General features: G+C 53.9%; 1 protein-coding gene across 1 annotated transcript in view; it reads left to right on the plus strand.

The window, feature by feature from the left end:
* Positions 1-7,241: 7,241 nt before the first annotated feature.
* LOC144734210 (inositol polyphosphate 5-phosphatase OCRL-like) overlaps positions 7,242-18,775 on the plus strand; it is a 53,082-nt gene continuing 41,548 nt past the window's right edge. Inside the window, exons 1-5 of the mRNA XM_078616313.1 lie at positions 7,242-7,691; positions 8,220-8,317; positions 9,723-9,749; positions 14,886-14,996; positions 15,279-15,596. Coding sequence (XP_078472439.1) covers positions 7,606-7,691; positions 8,220-8,317; positions 9,723-9,749; positions 14,886-14,996; positions 15,279-15,596 — 640 coding nt within the window. The 5' untranslated portion in view covers positions 7,242-7,605. The remainder of the gene's footprint in view (positions 7,692-8,219; positions 8,318-9,722; positions 9,750-14,885; positions 14,997-15,278; positions 15,597-18,775) is intronic.

The raw sequence follows: 18,775 nt of genomic DNA on the forward strand, positions 1-18,775 counted from the left end.
CGGATATATAGGGGGCTTTTAGCTGAGTTTAGTGGAGTTTTGGCTGAGTTTAGGGGGGTTTTGGCTGAGTTTAGGGGGGTTTGGGCTGAGTTTAGGGGGGTTTTGGCTGAGTTTAGGGGGGTTTTAGCAGAGTTTAGGGGAGTTTTTGGCTGACCCCCCTAAACTCAGCCAAAACCCCCCTAAACTCAGCCAAAACCCCCCTAAACCCAGCCAAAACCCCCCTAAACTCAGCCAAAACTCCCCTAAACTCAGCCAAAACCCCCCTAAACTCAGCCAAAACCCCCCTAAACTCAGCCAAAACTCCCCTAAACTCAGCCAAAAGCCCCCTTCATACCCGCATCTCCAGTGTCTTCCTCCTCCCACTCCCAGCCCCGCCCACTCCCCCCCTCTATCTCTCCTCCCTGGCTCCTTCCCCGTCTCTTACCTATATAGCCCCTTGTTACAGCAGCTCATTTGCCCACTTCAGCATTTGTTTCTTGCTGTGGTTGTCCCACCTAATGATGGACGTTTGTGTTGCGCCAGAAACGTCGTGATTTATTATTTTATTTCTATTATTATTTCTATCATTTTATTATGTATTATTGATTATTTATTTATACCTACGTGACTTTACCGAAAAAACCTAAGAGTATGAATCCTTGCAGTCACGAAAGCTTCAAATCTAGAATCTAGGAGCAAACCTGGAAAAGCAGTTGCGAGTAGCAACATCATCAACACCAGCTAACATCACACGCCTCGCCAAAGAGAAGCAGTTCCAGCCATCACATTAGGGGCGAGTTAATTAAATGTTTGACCAAATATAACGTTGATAATTTTGTATGGCCCGCGAATGATGTTATAAATATCCAAATGGCCCATGGCAGAAAAAATGTTCCCCACCCCTGATTTAGGGGAATCACCGTCTCGTATGCAACCGAATTTGAAGAAAATGGCTCTCGTTATTTTTTGGTTTCCGACCCTCGGCGGAGGTTAATATCAAAACTGCCGACCCTTGACCGAGTGCCAACAATGGCCTCTTTAGGGCACGCTGGTGCAGCAGGGTGGAACGGCAGCGTGCACGGGAGTGGCAAACCCGCGAGGTGTTAGGTGTTAACTGCAATATTTATCGCAGGTAATCTATGATTTTATGTACATATTATGCTGTACACAAATAGTGCGTTGTTGCAGACATTGCCCGCTCGGCGTAGGTGTTGGTGGTGTTCTGTGCGGCGTCGGCGGCGTTCGGAGTAACAAGGGGGTCGAGAGGTTTGTCGCTTTTTTCACGAGACCTGTTGGAGTGCCACTGAGCGGGCGGGACGTAGGAGGCCGAATGTCACCGGACCTGTCGACGCGTGGTGCAATGCCTCCCGTACACGTACCTGTAATTACATGCCTGTCAACCCCTTATCAGTGCCCCCACCTTATTACACACCAATTCAGACCTTATTGGTCACCCCGTGCCGTTATAATTCTCACCGTTCATCCTACAAAGTCCCATCACGAGGGAGAAACACACATATATAGACAAAAATAATATATTGCCCATATTGAAACGGCTGTACGCCGTATGGACCTGAAAACTCAATTATTCCTGCACACGAACTACGGGGTAAACCGTATGGGTTGACAGGTATGCGTACACACACACACGTACTGTACGGCACCGTGACTGCACATGTAGCGCGTGTTGAGATCGCAGCGTGAAGAACAACAACAATACTAATAAACAGAGGTGTGGGCTCGAGTCATGTGACTTGGACTCGAGTCAGACTCGAGTCATGAATTTGATGACTTGCGACTCGACTTGGACTTGCATAACAATGACTTTGTCCCACCTATGAGATGTGGACTCGAGTCATGTGACTTGGACTCGAGTCAGACTCGAGTCATGAATTTGATGACTTGCGACTCGACTTGGACTTGCATAACAATGACTTTGTCCCACCTCTGCTAATAAATACCGCCGATCTTGAGCCACCTCTCCGTGCCCAGCCTCTTGACCCCGCGGCAGCTCGCACGGTCGGCCGCGGCCGCCGCGTCGTTGAATTCGTAGCGCCTGCGATCGTGCACGGGGTGGGGGGTCACGCACAACATCGTTAACATTTGTAGGCGTGCGGCGAATGTGTTACCGGCCTCCTCCACCCCAACAGGATAGCCCCCACGTAGGCGTGACCTCGTCTCTCCGCTTGGAAGGTTACAGCAAGGAAGGGCGCGCTGATGTAAGACGCTCAACACCGTCGTGAATTTAGCGCTACGAACCCGGCGACAACGAGTTCTTGGGCCTCACCTAGGTCGACTCAGCCTCAAATGAGGACCTGGTGCAGTGTGGTAACATCGCCACGGAGGAGACAAAGGCGCTCGGGCGTGGTTCTGACCACCAAACACCTCGTGTGCCGTGCCGGCCTTCATAGGTGCTTGCAAACATCACTTGCCCTAACAGTCTGTTACAGGCTATACGGGGGATCTTTGTCTTTGTAGAGTATGGGGCCGTCCATAAATGACGTCACGCGATCTTGGCCGTTTTTTGACCCTCCCCCTCTCGTCACACGGCGTCACAAAAAGTCAGACCCCCCCTCAAATATCACGTCACGAAACTCTGCCCCCCCCTAAAACCATATTTCCATTTTGAAAATAAAACATGCTTCAAATCACTTTAAACTATTGTCATGGTAGTGCGTATTTAATGTGGCAATGCACTCTGATGTTGTAGGAGAAAACATTTACTAAACAGGAGGCGTTGGAAAGCTGAGAAGCAAAATGCTCCTTCATGGAATTAATAAAAGGTGACCTTAGTAAATATAAATAATCAAATAGTTAATAATGAAAATTAATCCTAATTAGTGTTGTTATAACAAGTCTATTTAATTAATTAGAACGTGTTGTTGAAATTTATTTAAAGTTGCGCATTTTTATGTGACGTCACATTTCTCAAACCCTCCCCCCCTCGTCACACATCGCCACAAATGTCTGACCCCCCTCCCCCCCTAGGTGCGTGACGTCATTTATGGACGGCCCCGATAGAATGGAGGCAGAGCAACACCTCACCACACCTCACCATTCCTCACTGCTCCTCACCAGCCTCTCCTCACCCATCAGTTCACCTCACCCAATCCCACATTTTAACTCTCCACCTTCGTCACTCAACCTCACTCACCTGCTCCTCACTCACCAGACCTCCTCACCCCCCTCACCCTCCCACTCCTCACCCCCCACACCTCACCCTCCCACACCTCACCCCCTACCCCTCACCCCTCCTCACCCCCCACACCTCACCCCCACCCCTCCTCACCCCCCACCCCTTACCCCTCCTCACCCCCCACACCTCACCCCCCACACCTCACCCCTCCTTACCCCCCACTCGCCCCGCCCCTGAAGCCACTCGCCCCGCCCCTCCTCCTCTCGCCCCGCCCCCGCGACGTCACGGGGCACCCCCAGGAAGAGCGGAGCGGAGTCCCCGCAGGGAGAGAGAGAGAAGCGGACAAGAGGCTCCAATCTCTCTCCTCTCGACTCAACCTCTCTCCTCTCTCCTCCTTTCTCCTCCTCCTGCTGCTCCTCTCCCCTCCTGCTGCTGCTGCTCCTGCTGCTGCTGCCGGGGTGGGGTGGAGGCAGCGCGGCAGGGAGCCGCGATGGAGCTCGTGAAGGCGACGCTGAGCGGAGCGGCGCGGTGCCTCGCCATATCCTTCCAGCACGACGCGCGGCGGGGTTGACCCGCCGGGGTAACCCAGGGCAACGCCGGTTACCCCTGGAAACCGAGGGCAACACAAGTTACCCCCTGGTAACCCGTGGCAACCGCGGCCACGGGTTACCACGGGCTTACCCGGGGTGTTTGTTGTTGTAACTTGCTGACGCGCCCCCAAATTGGACATCCGTGAAACAACAAAGAGCTTCATAGCTCATCGGATTCCTCCAGGGATCAATACAGATCATGATAGCCTTGATGGCCTTGACAGGGGTAACGAGGTAACGGTGATCTGGGCATGATGTCGAGTACACGGAAGTTATCCCGATGCGGCTTAACCTCATTACCCTGACACTTCGTGTTAACACCCACACGGGTTCGCACCCCACGTGGACTGCTCTGGGGTAACTTCGCGGGCTCCGCTTGACATTATATAACGAGTTGTGCCCTGATAGGCTATCCTGGCCACATGTACACTGGCTACTGTGACAGGTTACCCCGTGAGGTTACCTCGGCGTTAAGCCCGTAGGCTACAACGGTTTAACCACCACAAGGTTAACAACATTGGTGGCTTGCCCTGATTAGGTTACCCTGGGGTAACAGGCTCCATGGCAGTGCAGGCCAAGAGGAAAGTGATATTATTGTTGCGCTCGCAGAGAGAATGAGTGACATCTCGACGTTTCGGTTGGCTGGCCTCCAGCAGGAAGTGCATGACACTCGATGATGGGTAACGCCGGAATGCGCCCGATCTCGATAGAGCTCGGAAGCTAAGCCGGTTGAGCCTGGACGGTGCTTGGATGGGCCACCGCGATGCTCGACAGACAGGTGTTATAGGCTCTGTGGCGGGCAGTCGAGGGCAGCGCAGTAGCAGCATCCCTTCATTCTGCCCCACCGCGCACCTTCACCAGCCCGCACTGACCCACGCGGTGAAGTATGGTCAAACGACCCCGACGTCCCGCAAGGTGCGGGGAAACCGTCGTCCAGCAGTGGATTGGAGGGCCCTCATCTGGCAGGGCGCAGCGGTGGCCAGGAGATGTTAACTACCTCGCCTGGTAGACAGGAGGGCGTGGGTTTGATCCCGACCCTGACTCCCTGTCGTCGCGTGGATTATTCTTCGTTTTTCCCTCCACGTTTAGAATCAACTTCACGCATTTAGAGTAATTGGCTGCTATAAATGTCCACATGATGATAACCCTCTTCGTTAAGCTATCATTTGTGCAGCCAGGTCGCATCTGAAAAAGCGCTGCATAGCTCAAGGGGGCCTTACCTGGTTAAATACACAAATTAGTTTAGTTGAGGATTGGAGGCCCTCCTCTAGCAGTGGATTGATTAAATGGGCTGCCGCTGTGCAACGTTAAGGTGGTGGCAGTCGGTGTTGGTGGTGGCGGCGTGGGGAGTGATTGCGGTGCTGCAGGTCGTGGTGGTGGTGGTGTGGGGAGTGATTGTGGTGGTGGTGTGGGGAGTGATTGTGGTGCTGCAGGTCGTGGTGGTGGTGTGGGGAGTGATTGCGGTGCTGCAGGTCGTGGTGGTGGTGGTGTGGGGAGTGATTGTGGTGCTGCAGGTCGTGGTGGTGGTGTGGGGAGTGATTGCGGTGCTGCAGGTCGTGGTGGTGGTGGTGGTGTGGGGAGTGATTGTGGTGCTGCAGGTCGTGGTGGTGGTGGTGGTGTGGGGAGTGATTGCGGTGCTGCAGGTCGTGGTGTGGGGAGTGATTGTGGTGCTGCAGGTCGTGGTGGTGTTGGTGGTGGTGTGGGGAGTGATTGCGGTGCTGCAGGTCGTGGTGGTGGTGTGGGGAGTGATTGTGGTGCTGCAGGTCGTGGTGGTGGTGTGGGGAGTGATTGCGGTGCTGCAGGTCGTGGTGGTGGTGTGGGGAGTGATTGTGGTGCTGCAGGTCGTGGTGGTGTTGGTGGTGGTGTGGGGAGTGATTGCGGTGCTGCAGGTCGTGGTGGTGGTGTGGGGAGTGATTGCGGTGCTGCAGGTCGTGGTGGTGGTGGTGGTGTGGGGAGTGATTGTGGTGCTGCAGGTCGTGGTGGTGGTGGTGGTGTGGGGAGTGATTGCGGTGCTGCAGGTCGTGGTGGTGGTGGTGGTGGTGTGGGGAGTGATTGTGGTGCTGCAGGTCGTGGTGGTGGTGTGGGGAGTGATTGTGGTGCTGCAGGTCGTGGTGGTGGTGGTGGTGTGGGGAGTGATTGCGGTGCTGCAGGTCGTGGTGGTGGTGGTGGTGTGGGGAGTGATTGTGGTGCTGCAGGTCGTGGTGTGGGGAGTGATTGTGGTGCTGCAGGTCGTGGTGGTGTTGGTGGTGGTGTGGGGAGTGATTGCGGTGCTGCAGGTCGTGGTGGTGGTGGTGGTGTGGGGAGTGATTGTGGTGCTGCAGGTCGTGGTGTGGGGAGTGATTGTGGTGCTGCAGGTCGTGGTGGTGTTGGTGGTGGTGTGGGGAGTGATTGCGGTGCTGCAGGTCGTGGTGGTGGTGTGGGGAGTGATTGCGGTGCTACAGGTCGTGGTGGTGGTGTGGGGAGTGATTGCGGTGCTGCAGGTCGTGGTGGTGGTGTGGGGAGTGATTGCGGTGCTGCAGGTCGTGGTGGTGGTGTGGGGAGTGATTGCGGTGCTGCAGGTCGTGGTGGTGGTGTGGGGAGTGATTGCGGTGCTGCAGGTCGTGGTGGTGGTGTGGGGAGTGATTGCGGTGCTGCAGGTCGTGGTGGTGTTGGTGGTGGTGTGGGGAGTGATTGCGGTGCTGCAGGTCGTGGTGGTGGTGGTGGTGTGGGGAGTGATTGTGGTGCTGCAGGTCGTGGTGGTGGTGGTGGTGTGGGGAGTGATTGTGGTGCTGCAGGTCGTGGTGGTGGTGTGGGGAGTGATTGTGGTGCTGCAGGTCGTGGTGGTGGTGGTGGTGTGGGGAGTGATTGCGGTGCTGCAGGTCGTGGTGGTGGTGGTGGTGTGGGGAGTGATTGTGGTGCTGCAGGTCGTGGTGGTGGTGGTGGTGTGGGGAGTGATTGCGGTGCTGCAGGTCGTGGTGGTGGTGGTGGTGTGGGGAGTGATTGTGGTGCTGCAGGTCGTGGTGTGGGGAGTGATTGTGGTGCTGCAGGTCGTGGTGGTGTTGGTGGTGGTGTGGGGAGTGATTGCGGTGCTGCAGGTCGTGGTGGTGGTGGTGGTGTGGGGAGTGATTGTGGTGCTGCAGGTCGTGGTGTGGGGGAGTGATTGTGGTGCTGCAGGTCGTGGTGGTGTTGGTGGTGGTGTGGGGAGTGATTGCGGTGCTGCAGGTCGTGGTGGTGGTGTGGGGAGTGATTGCGGTGCTACAGGTCGTGGTGGTGGTGTGGGGAGCGATTGCGGTGCTACAGGTCGTGGTGGTGGTGTGGGGAGCGATTGCGGTGCTGCAGGTCGTGGTGGTGGTGTGGGGAGTGATTGCGGTGCTGCAGGTCGTGGTGGTGGTGTGGGGAGTGATTGCGGTGCTGCAGGTCGTGGTGGTGGTGTGGGGAGTGATTGCGGTGCTGCAGGTCGTGGTGGTGTTGGTGGTGGTGTGGGGAGTGATTGCGGTGCTGCAGGTCGTGGTGGTGTTGGTGGTGGTGTGGGGAGTGATTGCGGTGCTGCAGGTCGTGGTGGTGGTGTGGGGAGTGATTGCGGTGCTGCTGGTCGTGGTGGTGGTGGTGTGTGGGGAGCGGTCGAGTTGCGGTTAGCGCTGTGCTGCGAACCCAGAGACCCGAATTCGATTCCCGCTCACGGTCATGGGCCTCCCCTAGGTCGACGCAGCCTCAAATGAGGACCTGGTGCGATGTGCAAACATCGCTTCTGGGGAGACAAAGGCAGCGGGGCGTGGTGTTGGCCACCCACCCACTCCCTCGTGCGCCGTGCTGACCTTCATAGGTGCTCGCTAACAGCACTTGCCCCAGCAGTCTGTTACGGCTACACGGGGTGGGGGGGCGTGATCTTCGTCTTTGGTGAGGGATGCTGTGTGCTCCTTAATGTTTGCGCACGCAACCAAGGCCTCCAAGCTCCGCGGGCAGGACTCCCACGTGTGCGCCCTGGTGTGCTCCGGGGACAAGCACGCGTGAGTTCTGACACCGCGCCACCAGCTACCACCCGTGTCTTGCCGTGTCACCGTGTGTCACCTTCTTTAGGGGAGGCTTCCATCCAGCGGTGGGTTAATTATGGCTGCCTGCTGATTATGATGATTTACAAATTGTTAGTTTGGCTTTATTAGTACGCTTGTGTGTATGTATGTTGAATTTCTTTTGGACTGTCACCCGTGCTTATCGGAGGTGCTTTGTTGCCCAGGAAAGCTTCACTGAGTCTTAAGACTCCCAGTTGAGTAATTTGTATGAATTTTAGCATTGCGATGTTATGGTCAACGCCGGTTACATTGTGTGGTATTTTTTTAGCTATGGGAGGAAACCAGAGAACCCGGGGGTGAAACAAACCCACGCAGATCAGGGGGAAGGGAACGTACAAACTCCACACGTCACACCCGAGCCGGGAGTCGAACACAGAACCCTCGCTGGCATTAGGTACATGTGTCGCCGCTGCTGTGCTGCCGCTGCCTGTAGCATCACGGCGTGCCACCCGCCGTTTGTCGCAGGCTCTTCGTCTACTCGCTCAACCACACATTGCCGGGGAGCAAGGCGCTCCGACTGGAGTGGCTGATGCCGGTCGACGGCTCCTTCTCGCTCTCCGCTGGTGAGGTTTTGGCTCGGTCTACCCGCCGTCGCTTCTACTCGCAAAGCGCCAGTGACCGCGCTTCTTAAGCATTCGCGCAGACGATGTGCTGTGTGTAATTCTGCGTGTGCGAGCAAATGTTCTGTTTGGTGGTGGCGGTGTGCGTGCGTGTCTTGTGTATTGTGTCCGTGCACTGGGGATCAGCGTGCAGCGGTTAGCACGCTGCGCTACGAACCCGCTTACGGCCCGAGTTCAATTCACGCTCGCGGGCATTGCCAGAGACGGCTATCTCAACCGGTACTGGGACTCTCCTAAGTCGACTCCACCACATGAGTAACTGGTTCAGTGTCTAAACAGCAACACTGGGGAGACAAAGGCGGCCGGGCATGGTGCTGGCCACCCACCCGATCGTGTGCCGTGCCGGCCTTCATAGGTGTTATTCGCTAACAGCAATTGGCCCAACAGTCTGTTAAAGGCTACACGGGGGGTCTTTGTCGCTGTACTGTCTGCGCAGGCGTGTGTAGATTAGATAGCAGCACAGGGAGCAGGGTGCCGGCCTAACTGTTCTGATTGTTGAGAGCTGTTGCCCACGTGACCCTCTGGTCAACTTGGTTGATTTCACATCCCGGTTTGGGGTTGACGTGTCACATCATACATCTGGGGTCAATAAAAATCGGCACTACTCTTTGACGAGTTGGTTGTTCAACAGATAGCAGTCCCTACTATGGGAACGTGGAATTTCCACCAATAGCTCAGAGGAGCACTGTCCCCATATACGTTTTAAGGAGTAAGACGTGAACACCCTTTTAAATCCCCTTGTACACTTGGGATATTCCCACGCACTTCGCTACGGAGCTATTTTTTATTTTACCAGGTAAGGCCCACTGAGCTATATAGTTAATTTTTGGAAGCGACCTGGCCACAAATTATAGCTCAACGAAGCGGCTTATGTGGCAATGTATAGCAGCCAAATACTCTAAACGCGTGTTGATTCTAAATGTGAATGGAAAAACCGCAGGACACGGAGAAAAATCCATGCGACCACAGCAAGAGAGAGACATGCAAACTCCAAATATACATTTTGATTTAAAGCTCCAAATATACAGTCGTTAGGGTCGGGATTGAACCCACAACCTCCTGTATACCGGGCGAGGTAGTTAAAATCTCGCCACCATGGCTCCGGCTAACATCAGTGGCGAATGTTATATCTGAATCGGTTCCTGGCTGCCCAACCCCCTTCATCCCACACTGACCAGCGTGGTGAAGTATGGCCAATCACCCCTCTGTGACTGGTGTGTGGGGGAGGCCTTCATCATCCAGGAGTGGGTTGACAAAACGAGTGGTTAATTAACTGATTGATCGCTTATGATTATGATAGATGAAGAGATTTTCCCGATGGCTGAACACTGATGTTGTTTTTTTGCAGAAGAGACTGGACCACGGACGAATAGAGGTACGTACGTATCAGCGGAACGTCATGACTGGAGTGTTTTAATTGAGAAGAATGGAACACATATCGTGTGTTGCGAATCCCCTCCAACGAGATCCCAACTGAATGTGACCGTAATGGGCAGCAGGAAGGCACGCGCACCGTACATAGCCAACCGTGCTACTCGGAGGTGCACCACTGTGGCATAGGCAATTAAAACACAATTGCGCAAGGTTTCTAACTGTTGCAGTTGTATGTGTGACAAGGCGGTGGGTATCAGTGGTGTAGCAGTTAGCGCTACGAACCCGGCAACCCTAGTTTGATTCCCGCTCACGGCCAACATCTGAACCGGTCCTGGGCCTCTCCTAGGTTTACTCAGCCTCAAATGAGTACTTGGTGTGATGTGTAACCATCGCCACTGGTGAGACAAAGGCGGCTGGGTGTGGTGCCGGCCAGCCACTTCCTCGTGTGTCGTGCCGGCCTTATAAGTGCTTGCTAATAGCACTTGGCTCAACAGTCTGTAAAGCTATATGGGGGATCTTTGACTTTGTGAGACGACCACTTTAGCCTCTGTGCTGTGAAGAAGGACCATCGCCTGAACCGTCGCACATTTTTTGAAGGCCACTGTTATGGGCTAATGTGTTTTTGTGTGTGTTACTTGTTACTCATGTGTTTGATTGGGTGTGATAGTCACTCTATAAATGCTTACTGTGTAAATGCGCACTGTATAAGTGATAGATATACATTGCGTGTATATACGTGTCGTAACGTGCTGTCTTGCGTGTGTGTGGGGGGCTGTGGTGAGCGCGCTGAGCTCCAAAATCCGGTACCCCGAGTTCGATTCACGCTCACAGCCAACACCAGTGTGACGATTATCTGAACCGGTCTTGAGCCTCCCCTAGGTCGAATCAACCTCAAATGAGTACCTGTTACGATGTGTAAACATCGCCACTCAGGAGACAAAGGTGGCCAGGCGTGGTGCTGGCCACCCAACCCCTCATTTGCCATGCCAGCCGTAATAGGTGCTTGCTCACAGCACTGACCCCAATTCTTAAGGCTACACGGGGATCTTTGTGTGTACACGTGTAACCGCCTGTTTGCTATGTACATGTGTATGTATGAGTTTGTATAGGTGTGTATAATGGAGGTGTGGACACGTGTCACCGCCTGTTTGCTATGTGTGGCCACCATTGAGATGCTCCATCTCAAAGGATGTTGAAAGTGAACTTGTAATAAAAAAAAAATACTTAAAACTTATCAATTGAAATGTACTTTTATAGCTTGATTAGTTTCACATTTTCCACTAGGCCTGCTTTCTCATTACCAGCCACCACTGCTGCCGTATGCTGTGATTCTCGGTTGTTTTGCAGCATTGTTATCCCCGTTCGCGAGTAGGATACTTTTATTTTTTTACAAACAGCCAGGCTGTGCGAACCTGTGAGGGTTATCCTCTTGAATGTGTGGGGTTTCTCTAGGCACTCCAGGTTTCTCTCGCATGAAAAAATGCTCATTAACAATGACTCCTGGGCAAACACGTGACAATAAATAGGCTCTTGTGAGTATTCCGCTCTCAGTAGGCCCTGTAGTTTCTGGCCTACAAGGCCTAGCAAGAAGCAAGGCCTAGCAAGGAGCAAGGACAAGCAAGGATCAAGGCCAGGCAAGGGGCAAGGCCGAGCACGGGGCAAGGCTTAACAAGGGGCAAGGCCTGGCAAGGAGCAAAGCCTAGCGAGGAGCAAAGCCGAGCGAGGGGCAAGGCCTAGCGAGGAGCAAGGCCTGGCAAGGAGTGCCTGGGCAGGTATTTTTGACAGAGGTAACTTCTCTTGTGGCTGACGCTCGGTGTTATAGGCCCCGAGGCTTCTACTTTGCAAATGAGAATTAACAAACAAAGAGCTTTTACTGAGTCGGCTTTGCAGGGACTTGTCCCAGCAGTCGCTGGGTTCCCACGAAGAGAGGGTCCGGAGGGTCATGACAGGAACAACGAGAGTTTGTGCACAACGTGTGTGGTGACCCTGGTGATAAACGCTTGATACTCTTGAAAATATATTTTTTCCTCTTTAAGTTTCAATCGTGTGTGAAGGTGTGGAATTGGTGTTGTTTTATGTTTTTAATACACATTTACATGTTCTGTATTTTAACCTGTGATGAGGCGGGGAATGGGGAGTGGTGGCACAGTGGTACGCGCATGGCACGATGCAGCCAGCAACCTGATGTTGATTCCCATTCACGTCGAGTGAGTGATGTCTGTTCTGGTCTTGGCTCCCCTTCCGTCCACCAGCCCGCTCTGAACAGCACAGTGAAGCATGCTGGTCAAACATCTCCCATAGTTGGTTAAACATCTCACATAGCTGGCACGGCATGGGGATGCCTTCATCCAGCGGTGGATTGACAAAGGCCTGTAATTTATATGTGATTATTAATTAAACCTAGGTTTCCCTCGCAGTCGATAATTGTTCACAGCAGGCCTGCTCATAACTAGAGGTGGTCTGTCTATTGACGCATTGCATAGCAGTTCATCTCATGTAGGACGGGGAACCTGCGACAAGGTGGGCCAGACACGGCCCACAACTTCACTTCATGTGGCCCACGACCCCATGAGGCCCCCCGCAGTGCAGCAGCTCGTACACGCGTTATTTATTCGCCAATGCAAGCTTGGTCAAGCCCAAAGCGATTTCCCACTCGAATGAGCATTGAGGCATCAGTGCTTATCTCCTGGCAGAGCCAGTGGTGGAAGTTCCACGTCCCTACGGCACTGGCAAGTCTCTCCGTAGGAAAACCACTGTTTAGCAGTACTCTCTGTATCGACCCCAGAGGGATGATGGGTTATGTCAAGCATGGTATCCGTGTGTCTAGCTTCAGAACTGCGACCCGCCCTCACCGTGGCGGTGCGAGGAGACCAGGTGCGGGTGTCGCGCGGGCGCTGTATCTCTTGTGCATTTGGGTAGCGCAGAAGTCGTGTGGACGTGTGGTCACCCACCAAATTGGGTAAAGCGGAGGACGTGTGGTTGCCCCCTATTGGGTAAAGCGGAGGTCGTGTGGACGTGTGGTCGCCCACTTAATGGGTAGTGCGGAGGTCGTGTGGTCGTGTGGTTGCCCACCTATTGGGGAGCGTGGAGGTTGTATGGACGTGTGGTCACCCACCTATTGAGTAGCGCGGAGGGCGTATGGACGCGTAGTCGCCCGCCTATTGGGTAATGCGAAGGTCGTGTGGATGTGGGGTGGCTCACCTATTGGGTAGTGCGGAGGTCGTGTGGATATAGAGCAGATATGACTCCCACAAGATAATCTCTTTAACTAAACTTTCTAATTTTACCAGATAAGGCCCACTGAGCTATATAGCGCTTTTTCAGAAGCGACTTGGCCACAAATGATGGATCAACTAAGTGGCTTATCATCATGTGGAAATTTATAGCAGCCTAGTCATTGTTGTCGTTGCGGAGAATATAATAAAATTACCAATATTGTTGCTTATTTTACCTTCGGGGCTTAGGTTAGTCGTACGTTCTGTTCTACCTGCATGGGACAATCGTGATATAATATCCTAGACAATCGTGATATCAGATTCTAGACAATCATGATGTCAAATCCCAGACAATCGTGGTATTTCGTGATATTGAATCCGAGACAATCGTGATATCGGATCTTAAACAAATCGACCAGCTAGCTGCCAACCTTCCAATCGGAAGTTTGCGAGTTCACACCCTGGTTTGTCGTCGAATCATCATCCCTTGAAGGGTAAATAAAACCAGTACCACTTTGTGGGAAATTCAACAACGGTGGGATTCATCTTCGCCATAGTAACGTGGAACTTCCACCAATGGCTCAGGGTTGCACGTTGAAGATGAGCGCCAATGCCGCGGTGCTCGCTCGGGCAGGGAGTCGCTGTGACGGCCCAGTGAGGAGCGGGCTACCGAAATAAAAAACTAATTAAATTAACTATTTTTATCTTACCAGAAGAGGCCCACTAAGCTGTGTAGTTCTTTTTCAGAAGCGAGCTGGCCACAAATGATAGCTCAACGAAGTGGCTTATCATCATCACATGGATATGTATAGCAGCCAAATACTCTAAACACGTGATGTTGATTCTAAATGTGGAGGGAAAAACCAGAGGACCCTGAGTAGAATACACACGACCACGGGGGGAAAGCACACAAACTCCAAATATACAGCAGGTGTCAGGGTCAGAATCGAACCCTCGACTTCCTGTATACCAGGCAAGGTAGTTAACATTTCCTAACCACCGTGACGATGATGTGAGAGAGACACCGCAAACTCCAATACACAGCAGGCATCAGGGTGGAGATCGAATCCACGCCCTCCTGTATACCAGGCGAGGTCGTTAACACCGTTGTCTTTAAAGACATCTCCTAGCCTCCGTGGTGCCTGTTGAGAGCCCGTTGAGGATGCGTCTCCACGCCCCTTGTTTGACCGTGAACTCGTAACGAGATGGGGTGGAGCGCTGACCCAGTGGCTAACCTTTTCCAGTTCCGATGACATACGTGTACGTCATGAGTTTTTAAAATTAAGTAACTATCGGTACCGAGACTCCAGTTGTGGTAAAGTGCGACGGTCGTGTCGCTACAGTTCGCTGCGGCGAGTAACAATGTCTTTAAAGACAACGGCGCTACTATGCCTCTAAATACAATTCACGCTGAGCCGCTTGCGTGTTCTGTGCTTTAGCGGTGAACGGGAGACCCACCGTGCAATTTGCAGACATCTTGGAACGGGGAAGGGTTAACCCGCACCGCTGATGAGCACAGTTGGCTATGTATGGTGAGAAAGAAATTCCACATACGTACTGTACATACTGTCACGGCTCTCTCAGACGCTGGGCGTACGTGCGCGTGCTTGCGGAGCGTTAGTGTAGCGGTTAGCGCGCTACGCTACGAACCTGACCGCCCGAGTTCGATTCCCGTTCATGACCAACACCAGTGCCGATTATCTGAACCGGTCCTGGGCCTCCCTTAGGTCGACTCTGCCTCAAATGATTACTTCGTGTGATATGTAAACATTTTCACTTGGGAGACAAAGTCAGCCGGGTGTTGTGCTAGCCACCCACTCCCATTGTGTGCCGTTCTGGCCTTCATGGGTGCTAATCGCTCACAGCACTTGCCCCAACAGTCTGTTAAGGCTATACGGGGGATCTTTGTCTTGTCTTTGTAGCGAACACGATGAAGGTGTCTTGCAGCAGTGGAGGGGAGGAGCTCGTACTGGAGATGCCTGCGAACCTCGACACGGAGACCTTCTTAACTGAGACGGTGAAAGCCATCGCAGGTCGGTGACTCGCACATTTTCACAGATGTCTAGTCGGGGCATGGGGTCAGAAAATTACAACAACAAAGGAGACAAAAACTGATAGGAATGCAAAGTATAGGAAAGGTAAGCAAATCACTAAAAATAAATACGAAGTACAAATTCAACAAGGACCTTTGTCCACGTCTGTGCATGTCTCTACGTGCGCACGCACATCCGTACGTGCGTACGCACGCCTGTACACGTGCACATATCTGTACGCTTGTGCATGGGAACCGCGTGCGTGCGTGCGTCTGTCCGCAGTCCGCAAACAGGACAGCTGCGCTTCTCCCGTCGACGGCTTCCTCTGGGCGGCTCCGTACCGCCAAAAAATGGCGTGCGGCGCGGTGGCCGAGGCCGATCTGCTCGGCCTGGGCTGCCCCCCCCCTCCTCCTCCCGCACCCTCACGTGCCGCCTCGTCCGCTGCGGCACCCCTCATCATCGCGGACAACCTCATGGACCTCGAATCGCTGGAGTCGGTGTGGTCTGCCCGGCGGGACGCCACGGCGTCAGCGTCGAGGTCGTGGGGCCAGGAAGCCGACCTGCTGGGCTTGGGGAGCACCCCGGCGGAGCCCCACGCAGGTTCGTCCGCTCGCGGCTTTGTCGTCGTCGCCGCCGGCTGCTACTGCTGCTGCCGTTACTGCTGCTGCCGGTTTTGCGCGCACGGCACGCTGGGGGAATTGCAGGGTGGGACGTGGTAAGCGACGTGGGTGAACGCAAAGCGGCGCGGCTGGGAACGTGAACACGCGACTGCGCACGATTCGAGGGCACACCGGCCATGCGGCTTTGATGGCAGCATTGGATCAAGAGAGCCTCCAATGCTTATGAGACACTGAATGTTGAACCAATGCTGCTGAAATTATTGTACTCTAAGAGGGCCGTGTGACTGATGGGTTGTGTGACTGATGGGTTGTGTGGCTGATGGGATGTGTGAAAATCCTGTTATATTTGTACATTCAGGGACATATGTTTGAAGGAGGTGAATTGTCTACTCATTGATTTTGTCACGTTCTCCGTATCAATTGATTTGTTTTGATTACCTATGGAGATCGTAGACTAATGGAGGTAGATGGAGACCACCTACTCCCTTCCTGCAGTCAGGGCATCTCGTTAACATTTTGGCTAGCGGCGTATTGCCACACATGTGCGGAAATAGACCGCGGTAGGAGAGCTCTGTTGATGTGATCAGGAGGAAGAGGGCGTGAAGGTTGTGATGGGTGAAACACGTGTGTGGGGTGGAGGGGGGGCAGCTTATCGAGACCTCGAGGAAGAGAAGACCTAAAGCCAGACGGTGGCGGTGGCGGTGGTGGTGGTGAGACTGTCGGAGCAGGTCCTGGAGATCAGATACCCACTGCAACTGCTGAAGGTTTTAGCGGCATAAGGGGGCGATGGTGAGGTGCCGCTTCGTCAGACGTGGGCCGCAATGACCGCGTGACCTTCGTCTTAATTGCAGGTGTTTGCTTCTCCTGCGGAAAGACTGCCCTCCCCGCTGGCACAGTAATGTAGAATTTACAGCACTGGCTCAGGGCTACCAGCAGAGTGTCGCCCCCCCATCCTCGTTTGAACGAGGAAGTACAGTCCGTCCTATAATGCGTAGTTTTCATAACGCGAATTGGATGTAACGAGTTGAATGTATTAGGGAACACTTTTTTTTTATCACGCCGATGGGAATTGGATGTTACACGATTTTAGTGAATGGAACTACGTTGCGCGAGTAGCAATAAGCAGTCCTACGGCTGCCTTGGCGTGGCATCGCGCAAGGTGGGATACTGCTGGATGCTTCTAGATGCTCCGCACGTGCCTCAGTCTTTGTTCATCCTGCGTACGCGTTATGGTGGACCGTGCTTTACCCCTATATTATATATTATTTATTATAACGCGATTTTTCCATCACTCGCTGTTCTTCAGGAACGCTACAACTCCCGCGTTACAGCAGAATGGACTGTACGTTTTCCACGGCCATGACTCGCGATGTCACGGGGAACCTGGTCGATGGTCAAACGGGCGGCTTGACCACGAGTCTCTGGACCTTACACCGCGCGTGCACGCCTTTTTTGTCAATCCACTACCGGATGAGGACCCTCCGCTCGCGCCATGCGAGTCACGCGGGGGGTTGTGGGAACGAACCTCGCCGCGCCGTCCGGTGCCTTCCGGTCGGTGAGTTGTTCCACCCCGGAGACCTTGGTCGTGTCCAGTCGCCGGGTTGACAATGGCACCGCTCGCGAGTTCTCTCTTGACGGGGTGGGGGTGGGCCAGGGGCGGTGGGCCGGAGGTGGGCCGGGGGTGGGCCGGGGGTGGGCCAGGGGGGTGGGCCCGGGGGGGGGGGGGGGCCACGCGCGAAGGCTGCTGCCACCTTTGCACTCCGGTGCGGGTTGGTGAAGCCGTGGAGCCGAGATGTGTGCAGCATAGGAGTGCAGTGTATGACAACGTCGGGTTTTGCGGCACTGCCACCCCGTTGCCCACGCTGTAACCCCGCAAGCCGGTGGCAACATCCCTGTCTGCGCACGGCGGTCACCCGTCCAAGCACTGTCCAGGTCCAGCCCTGCTTAGCTCACGAGGCCGGAGAGCCCGCCCAAGATTTAGTCATGGGCAGGAGTCGGCGACCTGCGGCTCCGGGGCCGCGTGCAGCTCTTTAAGGACTGCTTTTTGAGATGGTATTTATTAAGGACTCACCGTCTTGTATTTTCACGTGCATTGCAGCTCTTGAAATTTTCAGGTTTTTTTTTTTAACCAAATTCGAAAAAAATAAGGCCCAGGAGTCTGTTTAGCACTTTTGAATAGTTGCGTATGTCCAGCGAGTGCGCAATCTGCATTTCCTTAAGCCTGCCAGTCTCCAGCTTGCTCAGCAGGTGGCAGCATAGCAAGAGGGTTCCTCGTAAGTCTGTGCAGACCATCAGCATTTACCTCCTAAAAAAAATACTCAACTAAGAGTTATCCAGTATCTCGTTTTCAGAAGCGACCTAGCCACAAGTGATAGCTCAACGAAGGGGCTTATCACGGGGGAACTTCTAGCAGCCAATCACTCGAAACATGTTGACAAAGGGAATGGACAAACATCCACGGGGCGAACATGTAAACTCGAAATATACAGCAGGCGCCAGGGTCAGGATCGAACCAACACGAACTCCTGTATACCAGGCGAGGGAGTTGACATCTCCTAGCCACCGTGGCGCCCCTGGTCTTGCCCTGGCATGGGTTGTGGCTTCCTGCGCGGTGCAGATTCCTCCTGCCGGCTCAACGTGCCCACGGTGGAAACAGGCGGAACCTCGCAATGCAGCCACCCTCTCGATACACAACGGTCTGGACGCTCTCACCGGGGCTTTTATTACAACATAATGAACTCTGTTGCTATTTTATTTGAAAGTTACGCTTTAAAATAATAACAACAACTTTTAATTTCATAGTTCCTTTGTCAGTCCTCTGCTGGACGACGGCCTACCGACGTCGCCGCGGTCGTTGTGGGGGGTTGTTTGACCATACTTCCTCGTGACCACGGTTGGTGCGGGTTTGGTGAAGGTGGGTGGGAGCATCAGATACGGGAGCCATAGAGATGCAGTGCAACGGCTGATTCGGCTTGCGCCGCCCGCAACGTAGCCCCACCGCAACCCTACGGCGACCCCTTGCACGGCGCTCACCACCACCAACTCAGCACTGGGGCCAGGGATCAGCCCCGCTCACCACCACCAACCCAATACTGGGGCCAGGGACTCAGTCCCGATCACCACCACCAACCCAGCACTGGGGCTGGGGTCTCAGCCCCG

This window comes from Lampetra planeri, chromosome 50 (genome assembly GCF_965212315.1).
Source record: "Lampetra planeri chromosome 50, kcLamPlan1.2.h2, whole genome shotgun sequence".
NCBI classification, from domain to species: domain Eukaryota; kingdom Metazoa; phylum Chordata; class Hyperoartia; order Petromyzontiformes; family Petromyzontidae; genus Lampetra; species Lampetra planeri.